The following is a 21,184-nucleotide window of genomic DNA, read 5'->3' on the forward strand; positions in this document are numbered from 1 at the left end:
GACATCAATCATTTCCTAAAGTGGTGCACATGCAATGTGTTTTTATCATTTGCTTTTGTTCTATTTTTATCAGAGAAGTACTTGTTCTGTTTTGACTGCAATATGCTTTTCAAGTCTTCATGTGTAGATGATATATCAATTATCAATGTTGTTTTTTTTTTTTTTTCCTTAGATTCTTTTGCATTTATTTTGGAACGTATGTATTTAAATTTGGAGTGTAATTTATGGAATATTGTAAGATGTATTGCAAATCATATTTGTAATGTATTGTTTTTATGACTTATGGAGTATTGTAAAATGATTATTAATTATATTTTTGCTTAAAAACGATTAATTTTTTCTTTGTAATAGGTAGAACTAGTCGTGTTCACCCGTTATTTTTCATATGGTGTTTGTGTTGGTCTTTTTGTCACCCATAGCTTAATGGGTTGCGTCGTGTTCATGTTGGTCTTTTTGTCATCCATAGCTTAACGAATCATATCATATTTACTAATTTTCATTAACGAGTTGTGTCGTGTTTAACCCAAACACGCAAAATCACGAACGGTGGCCAAATCTATTTACTATCACAGTATCACATAAGTTAAAAGTTAGCAGGAGAAAGCTAGAACTCTATCAATATGCACTAACCAAAACTAGCAGACTGTCGGCATTTAAGGAAACCACGTCATTAAGCACATTGTTGACTGCTGCATCGAGTAGCAGCAGATCATTACCCCTCCATAAGAGGAACAAAGTTCCATCTTCCTCTCTCACACCCAAAAGTGTTTTCCCCAAACTGAAAACCCTCAAATCCCCAAATTCCCTCCTATCCCTCTCAACGCTCTCAACCGAACCAAAACTAGTGCAAAGCTCTGGACTTTCTTTTTAAATTTTATGTCACATTGCCACCAAAAATGACAAACCTACCATGAAGTTGAAATTCAACTGCGTAGTTTTGGTCCGTTGAAGCTCGCCTGCAACTGCAAATTTCCACACCTTGTTGCTTTTCCTGAGCTCTCTCTGCGGTCAGTTCTCTTTCTCTGTTTCTCTCTGCCACCACCCACTGGTTTTTTAATTTTAGTATTCTGCAGCCATAAAACCCCACCATATCCATATGGACGTGTCAATACAATTTAAAATCTTGAAATTATTGGGGAAGTTAGAGACTTTATAATCATCACCTTCATATAATCAGTCATGGACTTTGAGCCTCTCAACATTGAGAATGATGTGGTGGAATTTGACATGGGTGGTTCTGGCGAAGATGACACCACTGCCCTCGACTTACAACACCCAGATGATAACTATGATATTTTCGATGATGATTTAGTCCAACCCTCTGATTCTACTAGGTCTCGTGATGATTTCGCTAATGGGGATCCCAACCTTGAACCCTATGAGGGCATGGAATTCGATTCTGAACAGGCCTCCCGCATTTTCTATAATTCTTATGCACGGCGAGTTGGTTTCAGCACCCGGGTTAGCGTGTATCAGCGCTCACGTCGTGATGGCTCCATCATATGCCGCCAAATTGTGTGTTCCCGTGAAGGCTTTCGTCGTGATGGAGGTGAAAATAGGTCCAAGCGGCAGCGTACAATCACTAGAGTTGGCTGTAAAGCACAGATGACCGTGAAGAAACAGAGTTCAGGAAGATGGGCAGTTTCGAAACTAGTTAAGGAACATAATCATGAGCTTGTGCCTCCAGATAAGGTGCATTGTCTCCGTTCACATAGGCACGTCTCTGGTCCTGCTCGAAGCCTGATTGATACCCTTCAAGCGGCTGGGATGGGTCCTAGTGGGGTAATGTCTGTGCTGATCAAGGAATCGGGTGGAATTAATAATGTTGGTTTTACAAAAGTCGATTGCCAGAATTATATGAGTAGCAGCAGGCAGAGAACTCTAGGGAGTGGTGGTCAGTTCGTTTTTGACTATTTGAAGAGAATGCAGGTCGAGGATCCTGGTTTCTTTTGTGCCGTCCAGGGTGATCTTGAGAATCCAACAGGAAACATTTTCTGGGCCGATGCAAATTCAAGAATGAATTATAACTACTTTGGAGATACTGTTACATTTGACACAACATATAGAACAAACCGATACCGGGTCCCATTTGCCCCATTTACTGGGTGGAACCATCACGGGCAGCCTGTTTTATTTGGATGTGCATTACTCCTTAATGAGTCAGAGTCCTCATTTGTTTGGCTATTCCAGACTTGGCTAGCTGCAATGTCTAGCCGTCATCCCTTCTCAATTACAACAGACCAGGATAGAATCATTCGGGCTGCCGTTATGCAAGTATTCCCTGGAACCCGCCACCGATTTTGTAAATGGAACGTGTTCCGGGAGGCTCAGGAGAAGTTGTCCGACCTGTATCACTCACACCCCACTTTTGAAGCTGAGTTCCAGAGGTGCATCAATGTGACAGAGACAATTGACGAATTTGAGTCGTGTTGGGAGTCCCTTCTTCAAAGGTATGATCTTGCGGATAATGAATGGCTTCAGTCAATGTACGATGCTCGGCAGCAATGGGTGCCGGTTTTTCTTCGGGATACATTTTTTGGGGAGATGGCCGCAGCCCAAGGAAGTGATAATATAAACTCATACTTTGATGGCTATATAAATGCATCAACCAATATTCAGGTGCTGATAAAGCAATATGAAAAAGCGATCGCCACTCGCCATGAAAAGGAAGTAAAGGCAGATTATGATACAATGAACATCTCTCCAGTTCTAAGGACACCATCTCCAATGGAAAAACAAGCTGCAAAACTTTATACAAGGATAATATTCATGAAATTCCAAGAGGAATTGGTCGAGACACTTGCTTATCCTGCAACTATGGTTGATGATACAGGATCAGAAACCATGTATCGGGTCGCAAAATTTGGGGAAGACCACAGAGCAAACATTGTTAGGTTCAATGTTTTTGAGAAGAAAGCTATCTGTTGCTGCCAAATGTTTGAGTTTTCTGGTATTATTTGTAGGCACATATTAGCAGTCTTCAGAGTAACCAATGTTCTTACACTTCCATCACACTACATATTGAAACGTTGGACCAAAAATGCAAAAAGTGGAGTTTTATGGGACGAACACACTCTTGGATTCTCAAATAATTCTCAAGATTCCTCTGCTGCTTGGTATGACAACCTACGCAGGGAAGCCATCAAATATGTAGAAGAGGGGGTAGAATCTGTGCATGTTTATAATGTGGCAATGGACGCCCTTCATGAGGCTGCGAACATGGTTGCTGCTGCAAAGAAGCTTGGTCCTGGAGTAGTGATACAAAATAGTCCGATTAATTGTAGCCAGCAGCTTCAGTCTTGTACTGTGGTAAGTTCTTTTCGCAGAAGAGGCTTCACTTTGCTTGGCCTCTGCATTGTAACATTTTGTTGTATGTTTTCAAGACATAATTGTGTGCTCAGTGCTGTGTGTATCATCTTCAATATGCCTCCCTTTTTTCTCTGTCATTTGGAACTTTCTGCAGGTCTTTTCTCCAAAAACTATGTGTCTAAAAATCTGAACAGATGTTCTAGACATCAAATTGGGTTTTAATTCATATCAAATTAAAATGGTCTAGGAATATGTAGATCTTCAGTTTCTAAGCCATAGATTCTGTCATTCGTTTTTGATTAAATTTTGGAATAATATACCCTATCCATTGATTGGTGATCTTAAATAAAATTTTGAGAGGAATTGGGGAAAAATTATGAAAGGACTTAGAAATTGTCCAAGTATGTATCTAGTTTTGAAAAATCACACAATTTCAGAATTATTTTTTCACCAATTTCCACAGTTTGCTGCTCTAGGTTCTTTAATGCATTTTGATCTGTTTGTTGCTTTCTTCTAACTTCTGCCCTTGTCTTCAATTTTGTAGGATCAAGACAAGAGAATTCAGGAATTGGCAGCTGAGGTGGGAAATGCAAGTCAGCAATGTGAAGCATATAGAGCAAAGCTATTTTCTGTTCTGAAGGATATGGAAGAACAGAAGTTAAAGATATCAGTGAATGTTCGGAATGTAAGGCTAAATCTAAAAAGTTAGAACCTTTCCACCCCTTTCTTGTAAACTACCAAAAAGCAAGTGGAAGAGGGAGTCTACACCGATGCTAATATTAAGGGGATATTGGAATGTTTTTGTTTTCCCCTTATTGTAGGCCGGGAAATTATGCAGAGTTGTAGAATAGTGTTTATGTAGTTGATGGAGAAGAAATCAAATAACTTTTGATGTCTTCCTGTTGTATATAAAGGTTTTGTTAGAGCAACATGTTCTCTTGTGTAACTCTTGAGTGGAACTTGGTTCTTTTTTTGTTTTTGTTGGGTAACATTGAATGGAGCATTATGCAAGATGTATGCTGTTCCATGTCTAGTCTCTCCAGGACAAAAATCTCCAAAGTACTGCTTATTTGGAAATCAGAAATGAAAAATGCATGCCTAACCCACAAAAAAGGAGTAAAAAATAAAAGAAAAGAAATGAAGCAACGCAGGGAAAAATTATTCTGTATAATCGATATATTAACACGTGGTATAACCAGTCTATGTGTTATAAATTTATAATATAAACACATCGTCTAATAATACCCTTAGTTGTTAGATTGGTTATACTACGTGGCGGTATATCAGTTATACCTTATAATTTTTCCAGCGGAGGCATGAGTGGGATTTTATTTGAGAAATTTTATTTAATAATCCATTTAAATATCCCTTAAACTTTTTTGACCCCCTAGCTCCAAAATTAACTTTTATGATGCTTTTGCCTGTGAAATACCCATAATACCCTTCATATATATAAAAAAAGAAAAAAAAAAAAACCCCACGTCGCCCAGGAAAACCCACAAAAAAAAACCCCTCGCCTCCCCCTCGTCGCCCAGGAAAACCCAGAAAATGGTTGATTTTTTAAGAGATCAAACCCATCAAACCCATCAAAACCCAGAAAATTTTCAGATATGGTGGAATTTGTGGTTGTCATGTGGCCATGTGGCGACCACAAATTCGACCATATGGCGATCAGAAATTCCACCAGATCGTGTTATAGCACATTCCACTAGATTTGAGTTTTCGAATTTTTTTTTTGTTTTTTTGTTTTTCAAATTTGAGTTAGAAGAGAAGGGGAGAGAGATAGAGAGAGAAAATGATGGGTCGCTGGCTGGTGCCCACCACCATCCTCCACCTCCTCCACCGACCTCTCATCTCTGTCTCTGTCTCCCTTTCCCTCTCAACCCATTTAGAGAAAAATTCAGATCTAGATTTCGAATTTTGTTTTTTAGATGTGGATTGGGAGAGAAGGGGAGAGAGATAGATAGAGGAGATGATGGGTCATTGGCCAGTGAGGGAGGTCGCTCTCCATGGCGATTGCTGCAGGAAGAAGGTGGATGAGGGTTTGGCTATTGCAACAACTTGTCCAATTTTTGGTCGACACATGGTGGACTGTATCGACATTTTTGTATATAAAAGAGTATTTTGGTCTGAAAAATACAAAATGATCATTATTATTAGTTTTGGGGTTATGGGGTCAAAAAAGTTTAAGGGGTATTTAAAAAGGTTATTGAATAAAATTTCTCATTCTATTTTCTGTTTTGATGGGCCGCTCAATTGGGCCTAGTGGGGGTGGGCCAACATGGAAAGGGGGCTTTTTATGGAGAAAAAAGAAGAAGAAGAATGACGTTAGAGGATTTGAATTTCAAAAAGAGTGGCCGTTGGGGGGCAACGATCAAAATGCTCTTAAAACGGTTATATATATAAGGGAGGGTCGGGATCTAATGTAAAGGCGTTGGAGACTCGAAAATTGAAATCAAAATCAGCGAAGCAAGAGAGAGAGAGAGAGAGAGAGAGAGAGAGAGAGATGGCAGGGAATGCAGTGTCGGCGATGGAGGCGTTCGAGAAGCTGGAGAAGGTGGGAGAGGGGACCTACGGGAAGGTGTACAGGGCCCGAGAGAAGGCCACCGGGAAGATCGTGGCCCTCAAGAAGACTCGACTCCACGAGGACGAGGAAGGCGTCCCTCCCACCACTCTCCGCGAGGTCTCCATCTTGCGCATGCTCTCCAGGGACCCCCACGTCGTCAGGTACTACCACTCTTTCTAGGGTTTCATCAATTCTTCGATTTTATTGCGTTTCTTAATTGCTTGTTAGAAACCCAAAACCCAGGGTTTCATTTCTCTATTTTGTGTTTTTTTTTTTTTTTTTTTGGAATAGGGTTTTAAATTAATCTGACGGATACCATGTTCTCTGTTCTTGTATTCATAGAGATGAATAAAATTCTTGGATTTTCTTTGTTTCTATTGCGTTTGTTAATTGATGGTTATGTAACCCAAAACCCATACCTATAGGTTAATGGACGTGAAACAAGGCCAGAACAAGGAGGGCAAGACTGTACTCTACTTGGTGTTTGAGTACATGGACACTGATCTTAAGAAATACATTCGCAGCTTCCGTCAGTCTGGAGAATTCATTCTTCCCCCCATCGTTAAGGTCTAAATTGGATTCTAATTCTGGGTGTTTTATTTTCTGCTTCTTCTCCCAAATCTTTGTTCCCAATCAATTTTAATGAATCACATATATTTATTAACATAAATGGTGATTTCTATTGTAATGCAGAGTCTGATGTACCAACTCTGCAAAGGTGTTGCCTTTTGCCACGGTCATGGAATCTTACACAGGTAAGCCTTTGTCACACAGATACGCAAGAAAGTACACGATTACATGCTGCTACTATTTATTTATTTATTTTTCATTTTTTGCTCTTCTTGGTTGGTTCATTTTCTTTTGCCACATTGAGCTGCAGGGATCTAAAGCCTCACAATCTCCTGATGGACCGCAAGACTATGATGCTTAAAATTGCAGATCTTGGACTAGCTCGAGCATTTACTGTACCAATCAAGAAGTATACTCATGAGGTAGTGCATGCTTTCTGATTTTTTTAGTTCAAGAGGTTTTGATTACAAGTTATCTTGCTTTACCAGAGTAGTGAATGAATTTGTGGAATTATGTTGCAGATATTGACCCTTTGGTATAGGGCTCCTGAAGTCCTTTTGGGAGCTACCCATTACTCAACCGCAGTGGATATCTGGTCTGTTGGCTGTATATTTGGTAAACATATTTTTTTCTAATGAGTGTGTTTGATTTTCAATAATTTAATTTTCAATTGCGCCATTGGTTTAATAGTATATTCTATTTGAATGTAGCTGAACTTGTCACAAAGCAAGCACTCTTCCCTGGGGATTCTGAGCTGCAGCAGCTCCTACATATATTCAGGTTCACTAAGATGGCTTCCACTTACCCTTAGCAGTAATGTGCCTTCTTTCTTCCTGGTCATTTAGACTAATTTTTCTTTATGGATCTTTGATGTAGGCTATTAGGCACTCCAAATGAACAAGTGTGGCCAGGTGTAAGCAAACTCATGAACTGGCATGAGTACCCCCAGTGGAGTCCTCAAAGTTTGTCAAAGGCTGTTCCCAATTTGGATGACAATGGATTGAATTTGCTGTCGGTATGTCAGACCACTCAAATTGGTTGATACACTTTATAACAAGTTTTTGGTTTTCTATATGGTAAGTAATGCTTGTTTTAAATGTTTACATTTACAGGAAATGTTGCAATATGAGCCTGCAAAACGTATTTCAGCCAAGAAAGCAATGGAACACCCTTACTTTGATGATCTGAACAAGGCTTCTCTCTGAAAAAACATGATTTAGCAGATGACAGAAGCACACTATCATATGTGGATTGGGATGCTTTCTTTTGATCATCGCTAACAGATGTTTTGTAGTGAATTTTATTTGCTTTCCTCAAGCATATTTGCAGTTGTAATATCTTAGGATTGATCAGAAAAAGTGGATTGCTCAACTTTGCTTAATTCTAATGTCTGATTACAAGACTGAAAACTACCATTGCTGTTTACAATTTGCAAGAATGTTTTTTTGTTTGACAAATTTGCCTACGATTCTATTAGAAGACTGATGTATAAAATTTTGCCGCAAATGGATAATCTGCCTTGTTGCCGGTTCACATTCGGACCACAAGCCACATGAAGAATGCCGACCAAAAGGTAAGTGATACCGAAGCAAAAATGTACGTCCACAGCATGATGACTGAACATTCCTTCTCTCCGGCTCCAAACAATTGAGTGATGGTTCCTGCCAATTATTAAGGATAAATGTTGAGAACATGAAGGAAATTTGGTAATTGAAGATAAGGTGCATATTTGTTAGGGAAAAGAGTGACTGAGGCTGATCACAATTGAACCAATTTGCACATTACAATTTGTGTTGCTAAATAGTTGGACAGAAACCTGCCAGAGATTTCTGGTTTATACCTATGTTCATTGCAGGAGGGAGTGAGAACTGAATCAGAAGAACAAACAGATACAATGGGTCAGAGTGCACCAAGCCAAATTTTAGTGCCCCTTTAACAATCAATATGCCTGTAAGAGGCAGGAAAACATAGCGAACAAATATGATGCCAACAACGAGGGATTTCTGTATCCCTGACCCTCTCAAACCTGAAAGAACAATTTCAAATGAGTTAAACTAAAACTTAAGTATCAACATAGAAAAAGGTCGCCCTCGTATGAGTTTGTACCTTTAAGTAGGTTTCCTCCTACTATCAAAGTGAGAGTTGGGATAGCTCCATCTCTGCAATCAAAAAGAGAGAAGTTAAAATACCTAAATAAGCAACAAAGTGAACATTCAACCAAAAAAAAAAAAGCAACCAAGTGAACAATACTGTCTTTGCAATCAAATTTTAGCATGGTGAATACACCGTCTCTGCAACCATCTGCTTTGACCATGTTTTGTGCAATTCGGATTAACACTAGAGGACTATTCTACAATGCACAATCAACCAGTCTTACTTGTGTGAACGAACTATACTACTACAGCACATGAGAATCAGAATGCGCGGCAATAGGACCAAACATACATCTTCACTAGAATCTTACAATATTAGAAACTACAACATTAGCGTTGGTTGTCCATAAGTGCAAACATCAGGTCTAAATGACAAGAGTTGGATACAGTTTGTGCATAAGTTTTATACCCCAACAACAAAGTAGTGTCTTGGATCACCCGTAGAGGAGCACCATCTCCTATCAACAATTTTCTAATCTGAGGGACGAGTCCGATTACAAACCCAGAAATCTATAAAGAAAAAAGCTCAAGTTTGGTCATTGTGTCAATAAACTATTGCTTAAGCTGCATCAAAATGCATTTACATCAGAAAAATAATTGAAACAAATAAATAAAGTGATGAAAGGTCATACCGCTGCCATAGTTGAAGGGGCAAATATTGTTTTCAGATTGATATTTCTAAACACCATCACTATACGTTGCATTATTTTACCTGAATTTGTCACCTGCCATGACAAATGACAACGATATGCCATGTTATACACAAATTATAAGTAGTTGGAATACATGAACAAAGCGAAAAATGATGGTAACATAACAAAGTTAGCAATTCAGTTAGAAAAATGAGGTTAGCAACCTTATCTTTTTCTTGAGATATAGTGCAGGGCAGTGCAAGTTGATCAGAATCGTCCCCCACTATCACATAGTCCTTTGAAGAAAGCAGAGGCTCACTGCAACTTACTTGGTTTGATGTGGAGGATCTCCCAGAAGACTGGGTAGTGTCTTGGGTGTCCCTCGTTGAAGATATCCGCACAATATTATACACATAGGACCACAAATAAATTGCTCCTATCTATAGAAGAAAAACAATTGTTTGAGGACCAGAAAAGTGGTAAAGTAATAAAAGTTATTGAGGAGCAGAAGAAATGTAGGTACCGCCATTGAAAGCGAAGCATAAGCCAATCCATAAGAACGACAGACATCAGGAGCTCCAAATGGGCTCCCTTTTTCTTTACAAACAGCTGGGATTATAATGAGGAGCATGTTCCCCAAATTTCCTGTTCACATAAACTCAGTGATTTAGAAGGCAGAAGCTAGGTGGTGGTACAAATTAAGATTCAGAAAACAACCTGCAGCACAGCAACCCAAGATGAGGCCTCGCAGATGAGCCGGAGGCCTTGTTAGTTGGATGAGTATCCATCCTAGTATTGAACCTATAATAAATGTGATGAGGATATTCACCGGCATGAACCACCTACACATTCACATTCGATCAAACTACTTGTAAACTTTTTAATTATCCCATTAGAAACTGATAATTACTCATTAATGAAACTGTAACTCACAACTTAATCATGCTTTCATAAGTTATTGTCTGCGCAAGGTTGGTCCCCACCAGGGCAGGACTGAATACATAAAATACAACCTGTTCACAAAAATATCACAATCACATTCTGAAAGATGACTGCATGATGCATGTAGAAATTACAGTGAAACCAAACAGAACTGCATGGAAATTCTTTGATTTTAGCAACCAACAGATTCTGTGTTTTTTTTTTTTTTTTTTTTTGTTAAAAAAAGAAAGAAAGAAAGAAGATTGTGTTCAACATGAGTAAAGCTGAAAAAATCGTAAGCCACACAAACTATCAAAATAAATAAAACTGATAAAATTAAGAATTTACTGTGTTTAACTGCTTCCTAGTATCATCTCCTAAAATATTGACTCGATCAAGTGCAAGATATGAGCCAAGCGCAGTAATTAAGAGCACTTTCAATACTGGAATTGATGCGGTGATGAAGAGCTGAAAAAGTCCCATCTTTGCTCCAAACCAAGCCCTTCGACCACCCTCTCAATTCTGAAAACGGTCTTCACCAATTACCAGTTATCTCCTCCGCTAACAAAGAAGAACAAAAGACAAACAAATTATACCTATAATGTGTGAGGATTTGAAGAACACAATATAAATATATAAAATGACGCAGCCGGCAGAAGAGGACAGAGCAGGATATTATTATTAATATCAAATTGTTCAATATTATGTCAGAATTTGTTCAACGACAAAAGAGATGCATTGAATGAATTGATGAATATGAGAAAATGGTTGCGACTTACCAAGAAGCACATGGTGTGCACAAGCGTATACGGTCTTTGTAAGTCCTAATAAGCAAGAGCAGGTTGCATCCAATTAATGTGGATATGAAAATGAGGCACTGCGTCAGCACGTGCGTCTCTTGTGTTGGTGGATGCCTCAAATGCCGATCGACAACCAATTCACGTCTGCATTTTCTGTCTTTTTCCGGTTGCTATTGACGACTGAATTTGCATGGCATCCCCTGGCGTTGTGGGACCCATCTCTCTCTCTCTAGTCTCTATCTCTTAATGTCCCTTTCTCTAATTTTGTCACATGCTCATAATGCTCAGTGATCATTCAATTCATTTCTAATAAATCCCCCTTTTCTCTCTACCTCTTGTCATCTTGTGTGTCTAAACCACCCTAACAACAGATTCTCAGAACAGATTTAATGGTCCTAAATGGATGGCCATGCATCCATGTGATGCAATTAAAATACAAAAGATTCCCAAACAAAAAATAAAGGAGATCCCTCAAAAGTCAAAACCCAACAAAAAAGCAAAAACGTTACACTCGTGCTGTCAGCCATCCAATCCCAATTTCTTATTCCTTAGTTATTCCTCAATTTATATCAGCCCTGGCCCTATTCCTCCTTTAAACCCTATTTCTTATTGGTTTGTGCATGAATAAGAAATAAAAGTTATCCAGTTTTTTAATTATTCTTTCATCTATTATATATAATAAATAAAGGTATGTAATAAATGAAAGAGATTATAATTGGTATTTTCAAATATTAGAAAGGATATATTTATTTAGAAAAAGTGTAATAAATGCTTTTTCAAGATGAGGGAAAACAAAATCCAAGTTGGATAAAGAGATTCATTTTCCTCTTTTTTAGTGAATCATGGAACAATAAATCATTTCTCATCCTTACATTTACCAAACATGAGAATTGAATTGATTTCTCATTCTCAAGCCTCCAAAATTTAAACCAAACAAGCTCTTAGTTCTTACTCATCTCTTTTTTATTTTCATTTTTCTTTGATAAGGATGGCTCTCACCCATCTTAACCTTCACAACCGGGTACAAACATATTGTCAAGAAGCTTCTAATTATATTTCTTATAAGCATAAAAAATATGATTATCATAAGCATGAGAAATGTGATTCATTGAATTTGAAAATTTTAATAAGTGAATTAGAATGCAATGACTCACCTTTATCATACTTATGTATGCTCATGTTTCTTATGATGCTTATAAGAGATTTTCTCAATTTTATATTTAATTATGTTAATATCTTTATTTTTGAGAAATTTGATCTCTTATAAACGTGAGTAATGTGAGTCATTGAATTGTAAGGTTTTAATAGGTGCTTTGTAATCTAATGGTTGACATTTTTAGTGTTGATGTATGCTCACCTTTTTTGCTAAATGAGAATTTCTCTTTCATTTTTAATAGTTTCTTTGTTTTGTTTTGGGGAAGATGAGAACTTGCATTAGGTACAATAATAATAATAATTATTATGAAGTGATTATATGAGTTGAATGGGAATTGAGAATGATGATATATTCCCATTAGAGTTTCTTCTGTTGATAGCTCACTAGGCTGAAACAAAACAAACGAGTGAAACAACTTACAAGTTATACACTTATACACATACACATTTGCTAGCAAAGCTTCACTGTTGCTGAGCTCATCTCCAGTACTCCACAACAAGAAAGCCGGCAAATAAAACTACCAAAAATAAAGGACCAATTAAACGGATATCTTTTACTAGAAAGCAAAAGCAAATTAAGCCTGATAAAACGTGTTTGAGGAATAAAAACTGATTGATTTTGATTGACCACAAAAGTGGTATTTATATAGAGGGTCTATAACACAATTACAGGGAAATAAATGACTACACTAATTACATATTAATAGAAATAAATGAATACACTAATTACATATTAATACCATATAATAAATGTATACACTAATTACATATTAATACCATATAATAAATGAATACACTAATTATATATTAATGCCATATAATTCCCATTAATTACACAGTTGACTCACGTCAACACTCCCCCTCAAGTTGGTGCACATATGTCACACATGCCCAACTTGACTAGTGAGTCAAGAAATACCTTGCTCACTACTTTCTTAGTAAGCACATCCGCTAATTGATCTTCGGACTTGACAAACGGAAAGTTAATTATTCCAGCCTCAAGTTTCTCTTTGATAAAGTGTCTGTCAACCTCAACATGCTTAGTCCGATCGTGCTGAACAGGGTTATGAGCAATATAAATTGCTGACTTATTATCACAATGTAACCTCATACCAATCCTTCGTTTAAAACCAAGGTCTGTCAATAAGTTTCTCAACCACAGTAGCTCACATACTCCTAGTGCCATACCTATGTACTCTGCTTCTGCACTCGACCTAGCTACAACCTTTTGTTTCTTACTTCTCCAAGTTACAAGATTTCCTCCTACAAAGGTGAAGTATCCTGAGGTTGACCTTCTGTTATCAGCTGAGCCTGCCTAATATGCATCAGTGTAGCCTTCAACATTCAGTTGACCATACTTAGAAAACAACAAGCTTTTACTTGGAGCAGACTTTAGATATCTCAGTATGCGCTCCACAGCATCCATATGAGGTTTGCATGGAGCGTGCATAAACTGACTCACAACACTCACTGCATAAGCAATGTCAGGCCTAGTATGAGACAAATATATTAATTTACCAACCAGCCGTTGATATCTCCCTTTATCAGTAGGAGATGCACTCAAGCATTCAAAAAACTTGTGGTTCTGTTCAATTGGAGTGCAGATTGGTTTACACCCCATCATTCCTGTTTCAGATAAAAGGTCAATACTTTCGTTGAGAAAGGAAAATCCCATTTTTAGACCGAGCAACCTCAATCCCAAGAAAGTATTTCAAGTCTCCAAGTTGCTTCATCTCAAATTCAGTGGCCAAATACCTCTGTAAGTTGGATATCTCTTCAGCATCATCACCTGTCACTACCATATCATCCACATATATAATTAAGGCAGTAACTTTACCTCCTTTACTCTTCAAGAATAAAGTGTGATCGGAATTACTCTGTCTGTAACCATAATTTTTCATTGACTTGGAAAATTTACCAAACCACGCTCTTGGAGACTGCTTCAACCCATATTAGGTCTTTTTCAACTTACACACCTTCCTTGTTCTAGAAAATTCAGATATGCCTGGCGAAGGATCCATATAATCCTCTTCAGTTAAATCACCATGTAAGAACGCATTCTTTACATCAAACTGAAGAAGTGGCCAATCTAAATTAGCAGCCAATGACAACAGTACTCTAACTGTGTTTAGTTTAGCCACTGAAGCAAAAGTTTCCTCATAGTCTATGTCATATGATTGAGTATACCCTTTTGCTACCAACCTGGCTTTAAATCTTTCAACGGACCCATCTGCATTGTGCTTGACTGCGAACACCCACCGACATCCCACTATATTCTTTCCCTTTTGTAGTGAAACAAGTTCCCAGGTTCCATTCTTTTCCAGCGCTTCCATTTCCACATCCATATCTTTAGTCCACCTAGAACCTGCTAAGGCATCCTGCAATTTACTAAGAATAGAGACATCAGATAATTGATGTACATAAGATACATAAGACTTGGATAGCCTGTGAGATGAGATATGGTTACTAATGGGATACTTAACTTTGGCCTTAGGGTCAGGTTCATATGTGACAGAGGGTTGACCACGAGTAGAGTGAGGTGGAAGTTGATATTTAGAAGGGTTAGACTCAAGAGTAACTAAATTATGATTATGAGAATCAAGATTAGACAATACCTCTGTGGAATCGATAGGAGAAGATTGGACCAATGGTTCAGTCGGAGTAGTAAGTGGTAGTGTACTATCATGGACCATAGTCTCGGAACCTTGGGAATCATCAAACACATTAGAAGAACCACGAATTTCCTCACCAATCAAGTGGGACTGGTCCTCCAGTGACTGTTCTTCTGCGGACCAATCTTGATGATGCTCTGAGGATCAGTCCTCTAAGGCATGCTCCTGCAATTCAGCGCCAGTAAATGCCTCAAAGAACCCAAAATCTTCGCGATTCTGCACTTCATCAATGGTCTCCCCCTGAAGGGAAGAATCAGAGATCCGGCTGGAATAAAAGAACAGATGTTCATGAAAAGTCACATCCATGGTAACATACATTCGCCGTGAAGACGGATGATAACATTTATATCCCTTCTGAGATGACCCATATCCAACAAACACACATTCTAATGCACGAGGTTCAAGTTTAGACCGTTGATGAGAATGTAAGTGAACATACACCACACAACCAAATACCTTAGGTTCCAAATGAAGAACTGAGGGTAATGAACAGTGATCGGATAAGACATCTAACGGTCGTCGAAAACCAAGGGCACTGGAGGGAGTCCGGTTGATCAAGTAGACAGCAGAACTCAAGGCATCACCCCACAAATGTGACAGAACATGACCCCCAAGAAGAAGAGAGCAAGTAACTTCCAAAAAATGTCGGTTCTTACGCTCCGCCACCCCATTTTGTTGAGGAGTGTGAGGACAAGAGGTCTGGTGGAGAACCCCAACAGAATGCAAAAAATCAATGAACTCCCGATTTCATATACTCACCACCATTATTAGACCGAAGAACTTTAATAGCAGACCCAAATTGAGTTAAGACCATCTGATGGAATTGTTTGAACACAACACACACATCACTTTTATACTTCAGAAAATATACCTAGGTCATCCTGGTGCAATCATCTATGAAAGTAACAAACCAACGCATGTCATTATCAGTGGTGCATGGCACTGGTCCCCAAACATCTGAATGAATTAAAGCAAAAGGAATTCCAACTTGATTATCATGTGAATGAAAAACTGTTCGATGACTCTTAGCCAACAAACATGTAGCACAATGAAAATCGGAAAGATTACACCCAACAAATAATGAAGGAAATAAACGCCGAAGGTAACGAAAGGAGGGATGACCTAATCGCTTATGCCACAACCAAATCTGCCTCTTATTATGAAAACTATCACCACCCACATGATGAGAGAAACTGTTACCATCTGGCTTTGGAAACCCGCTATCTAGATAGTATAAACCACCTCGTCTTTCACCACTGCCAATCCTCTCCTTGGTACGAATGTCCTGAAATACACAATGAATTGGAAAGAAAAGAGCAACACAATTATAAGACTTGGTTAGTTGACTGACAGCAAATTACAATTAAGAGAAGGTACAAAGAGAGTGTTTGTTAAGGATAAGGAAGATGACACAAACACAGTGCCTACTCCAACAACCGTAGAAGACACCATTGGCATTTGTAATAAACGGCTTTGCGCATTTAGAGGACAAACTCTGAAACACATAGTGATCACAAGTCATATGATCTGTTGCACCTGTATCAATTATTCATGCACTATCACAGGTAAATTATGGAGTGCTCAAAGCGAAACTAAATGTACCTGACTTGGCAACAAAGCCGGAAGCGATGACAGAATGGCCTCTGGGAACCAGTTCCTCCACCTTAGGATCAGAAGACACCTTCTGCCCCTTTGGATGTCATGCCGAATAACCATGTAGTTTGAAGCATGTCTCAACCACATGACCGTCACCACCACAATGAGTACACTTTTGAGACTTCTTAGAATCAAATCGATTAAGAGCATGCTTGCTCACCATGGCAGCCCCATCAACCTGAGATGCTCCAAGCATAGCATCTTGTCTATTTACCCCTTGACACACCGTCGCATAGGCCGCCTGCAAATTTGGAAGAGGAGACATAGCAAGAATTCGTGCCCGAGCACCATCCAAATAAGAATCCAAGCCAGCCAAGAACACATACAGCCGGTGAGAATTCTGGATGGTATTGTATTGCTCAATGTCATGAGTACACTCCATAGTACACGGCTCGATCGCATCAATTTCCTGCCACAATTTTTGCAACTTTCCAAAATAAAGAATAATATACCCTCCATTTTTTCGGATAGAAAATACCTCACAATGAAGCTGGTATGCCTTTGAGGCATCTTGTCCCACCTAATAGGTCTGTTTCAGTGCATCCCAAATGGCTTTCGCAGTAGGCAAACGAAGAAAGATGGTCCGGATGTCTTTTGTCATGGCATCAAGAAGCCATGACTTCACCATGCAATCATCCTCATCCCAAGTTTCATATTTTGCAGAATCCACATCTTTGGGTGCTGCGTTTGAACCAGTGATAAAGCCCAATCGTTTCCTGCCTTTGATTTTGTTATGAGCATTAAGAGCCCAGTCAACATAGTTAACGCCATCAAGCTTCTTAGGAGTGATTAAAGCGGACATCTCTTACGAACTCAATGGTGGGAGAGATGAATCCACCACATTCTTGCCTTTATGACGGACTAGAAGAGTCAGAACCATCAACCATAACTGATGATTGAGTGGTAGTAGTAGCAGCGGCAGAGAAGAATAAAAAAAAGATCTTGGCTCACAAACTATAATTTGGATCCCTAAACAACTTTACAGAGATCAAAAAACAAGATAAGTTTGTACGATTTTGTGGAAGGAATTGATAACCAAGGTACCTAGAATCACAATATTCCCAAAACACAAACAAAACCCTTATTCCTATGGATATGCAAAGGCATAAGGGGTTGCTCTGATACCATGATAAAACGTGTTTGAGGAATAAAAACTGATTGATTTCGATTGACCGCAAAAGTGGCCGGTATTTATACAGAGGGTCTATAACATAATTACAGGGAAATAAATGACTACACTAATTACATATTAATAGAAATAAATGAATACACTAATTACATATTAATACCATATAATGTATACACTAATTACATATTAATACCATATAATAAATGAATACATTAAGGGTTTTTTTCATATTTGGTACCTGAACTTTGACCTATGTCTCAATGTGGTACCTAAACTTTAATTTGTCTCTATTAGGTACCTTAACTATTATTTTGTCTCTAATTGGTATGAAACCAAACTTCTGTTAAAAAAATTAACAGAAGTAGGGGCATTTTTGTCCAATTCGTTTGCCCATCTTCATCTTCTTCCCGAGCCCCTTTTTTTCCTTATCCTCTATAGAACCAAACCCATTCAACTTCAGCAAATCTGAATAAAGCTAGAACCTAAACCCAATCCCACCTCCCATAAACTCTCTCTCTCTCTCTCTCTCTCTCTCTCTCTCTCTCTCTCTCTCTCTCTCTCTTTACTCTTCTTTCTTCTCACCTTCCACCTCCGTGATGTGTGAAAAATCAATGTGTGAAATTGCTGGTGGTGTGTGAAAAATGAAAATTGACAGGGCATGCAACTGGCACTGGTGTGATTGAACATGGGACTACCGGCGGAGTGGGGCGGTGGCTAGCGGCGGATGTGGGTAGCGATGATACAATGAGAAGGAGAGAATATACAAGGCCAGACCCCATGATAAGGCCAAACTCAAAGCAGTTGCTTTAAGCGATCAAAATTGCTATATGCATATGTCAATGACATATCTCCTAATGTTCACACGAACATGTTGGTAGCAGCAAGTGAAAGAAATGATCTTCATTTTGTTTGTGAAATTTACAAAGTTGCAACTGGGTCTTCTCAACGATTGAACTCAACTAGCTATCTCACTATTGCCAATGCTTTTGCAAAGACAGATGATTGTGATGAGCTGCTACTCAGACTCACTAAGCAAGTACTGGAACTGGTTGGGAGGTGGGATTGAGTGTGGGTTATAGATTTTTTCTGATTTGGTGGAGTTAGCATGGGTTTAGTTCATTGGCCAAAAAAAAAAAAGAATGAGTTTGGTTCTATGGAGGATAGAGAAAACAAGGGCTTTGGAAAGGAGATGAAGATGGGTAAACAAATTGGACAAAACTGCCCCCCACTTCTGTTAATTTCTTTAACAGAAGTTTGGTTTGATATCAATTAGAGATAGAATAATAGTTAAGGTACCTGATAGAGACAAATCAAAGTTTATGTACCACATTGAGACATAGGTCAAAGTTCAGGTACTAAATATGAAAATAACTCATACACTAATTATATATTAATGCCATATAATTCTCATTAATTACACAGTTGATCGACTCACGTCAACAAAGCCTCCACTTTAGAAGTTTAGATCATAAAAAAAAGTGATGAATGAAGTCAAAAGCAGTCAAAATTGTTGAGGTGAAACGACCCTACACGCCAACAAAGAAGAGGGCGGAAGGGCTACCTTACCAAGTCTGCAAATATAGCAGTTGTTGGCTTCAGGAATTTCCAGACAAAACCAGAAAAATAAATATATCAGACCCAAAAAAAAAAAAACCTTGAAAAAAATAAAATAAATACCAAAAAAGGACTAGTCACAAAGATTGTAAACACATCGGTTTAAACTGAACAATAGTAACACGAGGAAAAGTGTAGCACCATCGTTCCATATCTTGGACAGCCATAATGGGCAGAGACAATTTGAGCATGTGAGCATAATAATATTGACTGGGTGAGTGCGCACTACTCATTTTGCTTACCATGCCCGATTACAAGATGGAACAAGCTGTCAAATACTTCCATCAGTATGACTAGAGTAAAAAAAAAAAAAAAAAAAAAGCGAATTAAAAGGGGCGTAATCCAAGGTGTACAAAACAAATTGACCAAACAAAAAACAAAGTTGTTCAAAACAAGGTCATTACGGCCACTAATTTGAGAAGTTAAAAAAAAAAATCTATACAAAAATAGCATAAGTGGGATAATGTCACGCCTCTTACACATGTACGAGAGATTTTTTGGTGTAACCGATACACCGTCACGTTGTATAACTAATCCAACGTGTCATAATATGGGTGAATGTTATTAATATTATACCCTAAAAGAGATAAACATATTGTTCAACAATACCCTTATACGTTGGATTGGTTACACCACGTGATGGTGTATCGGTTACACATTAAAAATTCTCCACGTGTACATGTCAAAGTAGGGGTCACTACAAAAAAAAACACATTAGGCGACGAATTTTTTGTCAGCTAAGAATTTGGGCGACAAATTTTCTGTCGGCTAAAGCTTGTCGCTCTAGACTTTAGGCAACGAATTATTAAAATTCGTCGCCTAAAGTGTACATTTAGGCGACAAAAACCAGATTTAGGCGACAAAAACCAGATTTGGGCGATGAATATGGTTCATCACCCATCATGACTTTTGGCGACGAAATGTCAGATTCGTCGCTTGAAGTCATTTTGGGCGACGAACCATATTCGTCGCCTGAAGTAACCTAGGGCAACTAAATTTGAACTTCGCCGCTTAAAGTAACTATAGGCAACAACTCAAATTCATCGCCCAAAGAGACTTTGGGCGACGAAGTTAAAATTTTGCCACCCTAGGTTACTTCAGGTGACGAATATGGTTCGTCGCCCAAAATGTTTTTATTTTTCATTTTTTATTTTTTATTTTTAAGCTTTTCAAAGTTATATAAATATAACACAAAATTTATTTAATAACTTTTTATTAACACAAATTAGCAAAATTATAATTTCATACAAAGTAATAATAACCCTAATGGTTAATCTAGTTATTCTAAACCGGTAGCGTCATCGTCATTCATGTCTGGCGGCGGCTAATGACAAGATAGTAGCGGGACAAACCCAGGTATCGTCCTCGTCAACGTGGCGTACAACGCCTCCTTCTCCGCTCTCTCGGCTCGTAAGTCCTCCTGCAACTTCTTCACTTGAGCGGACAATCCTACGACGACTGCAGATGGCTGAGAAGAAGACGAAGACGAAGACCGAACATCATGAATCCGCCCATATCCCATGCCACGTATTTCCTTAATAGGCCTAACACCCAATGAGTCTATCATAATACAAAGGCCGACATCGGGATCGGGTACTGGGATCGACTCTAACGGAGTACCCGGAGGGTGCTGCTCGGCCAAGCCCTCCAAATATCTTCTCGAGTTAGCTATCATTTCATCCTTCAAAATATTATATACATAAATAACCAATTAGAAAATTTAATATAAATATAAAAAATTGTGAAAAAATTAAAATATAAAAAACTAACATGTTTTGCCTTAGCCGCATCACAACCGAGATGAACATAAATATCCCCGAAAATGTATCTCCGGGAATTGCGACCTACCCTGAAAAATAAAATAATGTTGTTAAAGACCTGAACAATATTAAGGAATATATATGTATTAAATTAAATAATGATATACCCGACGTCGCGACTCCACCTGATATGAGATGGGCGTCGGACCACTATGATGGTTAAACGGCTTCCTTTTTCGGTTCCTGT

At 38.4% G+C, this 21,184-nt stretch overlaps 3 protein-coding genes across 4 annotated transcripts; 2 read left to right on the forward strand and 1 right to left on the reverse strand.

Annotated features, from left to right (window-relative positions):
• Window positions 1-784: 784 nt before the first annotated feature.
• LOC147273013 (protein FAR1-RELATED SEQUENCE 5-like) lies at window positions 785-4,273 on the forward strand. 2 transcript variants are annotated; one of them, XM_086257014.1, is made up of 3 exons: window positions 785-1,007; window positions 1,335-3,309; window positions 3,854-4,273. In XM_086257014.1, the coding sequence occupies exons 2-3, from the start codon at window positions 1,387-1,389 to the stop codon at window positions 4,016-4,018; spliced, it is 2,088 nt and encodes a 695-aa protein (XP_086113140.1). In that variant the 5' UTR covers window positions 785-1,007; window positions 1,335-1,386; the 3' UTR covers window positions 4,019-4,273. The 2 variants fall into 2 exon arrangements, with proteins under 2 accessions (XP_086113140.1, XP_086113139.1); XM_086257013.1 differs by having other exon boundaries at window positions 785-3,309.
• Window positions 4,274-5,758: 1,485 nt separating this feature from the next.
• On the forward strand, window positions 5,759-7,695 carry CDKB2;1 (cyclin-dependent kinase B2;1). Its single transcript, XM_086256177.1, has 8 exons — window positions 5,759-6,036; window positions 6,301-6,442; window positions 6,569-6,630; window positions 6,756-6,867; window positions 6,967-7,060; window positions 7,156-7,225; window positions 7,322-7,460; window positions 7,558-7,695. Exons 1-8 carry the CDS (start codon window positions 5,816-5,818, stop codon window positions 7,648-7,650), a joined length of 933 nt encoding a protein of 310 aa, XP_086112303.1. The 5' UTR covers window positions 5,759-5,815; the 3' UTR covers window positions 7,651-7,695.
• A 95-nt stretch (window positions 7,696-7,790) lies between these two features.
• On the reverse strand, window positions 7,791-10,873 carry LOC147273015 (protein PIN-LIKES 3-like). Its single transcript, XM_086256176.1, has 10 exons — window positions 10,500-10,873; window positions 10,164-10,243; window positions 9,948-10,072; window positions 9,754-9,875; window positions 9,455-9,670; window positions 9,231-9,323; window positions 9,008-9,108; window positions 8,552-8,604; window positions 8,286-8,471; window positions 7,791-8,106 (listed from the first exon to the last, which is right to left on the reverse strand). The coding sequence occupies exons 1-10, from the start codon at window positions 10,632-10,634 to the stop codon at window positions 7,976-7,978; spliced, it is 1,242 nt and encodes a 413-aa protein (XP_086112302.1). The 5' UTR covers window positions 10,635-10,873; the 3' UTR covers window positions 7,791-7,975.
• Between the last annotated feature and the right edge of the window lie 10,311 nt (window positions 10,874-21,184).

The sequence above is a fragment of the Dryas octopetala genome, chromosome 9, assembly GCF_963921425.1.
Source record: "Dryas octopetala chromosome 9, drDryOcto1.1, whole genome shotgun sequence".
In the NCBI taxonomy this organism is placed as follows: Eukaryota; Viridiplantae; Streptophyta; class Magnoliopsida; order Rosales; family Rosaceae; genus Dryas; species Dryas octopetala.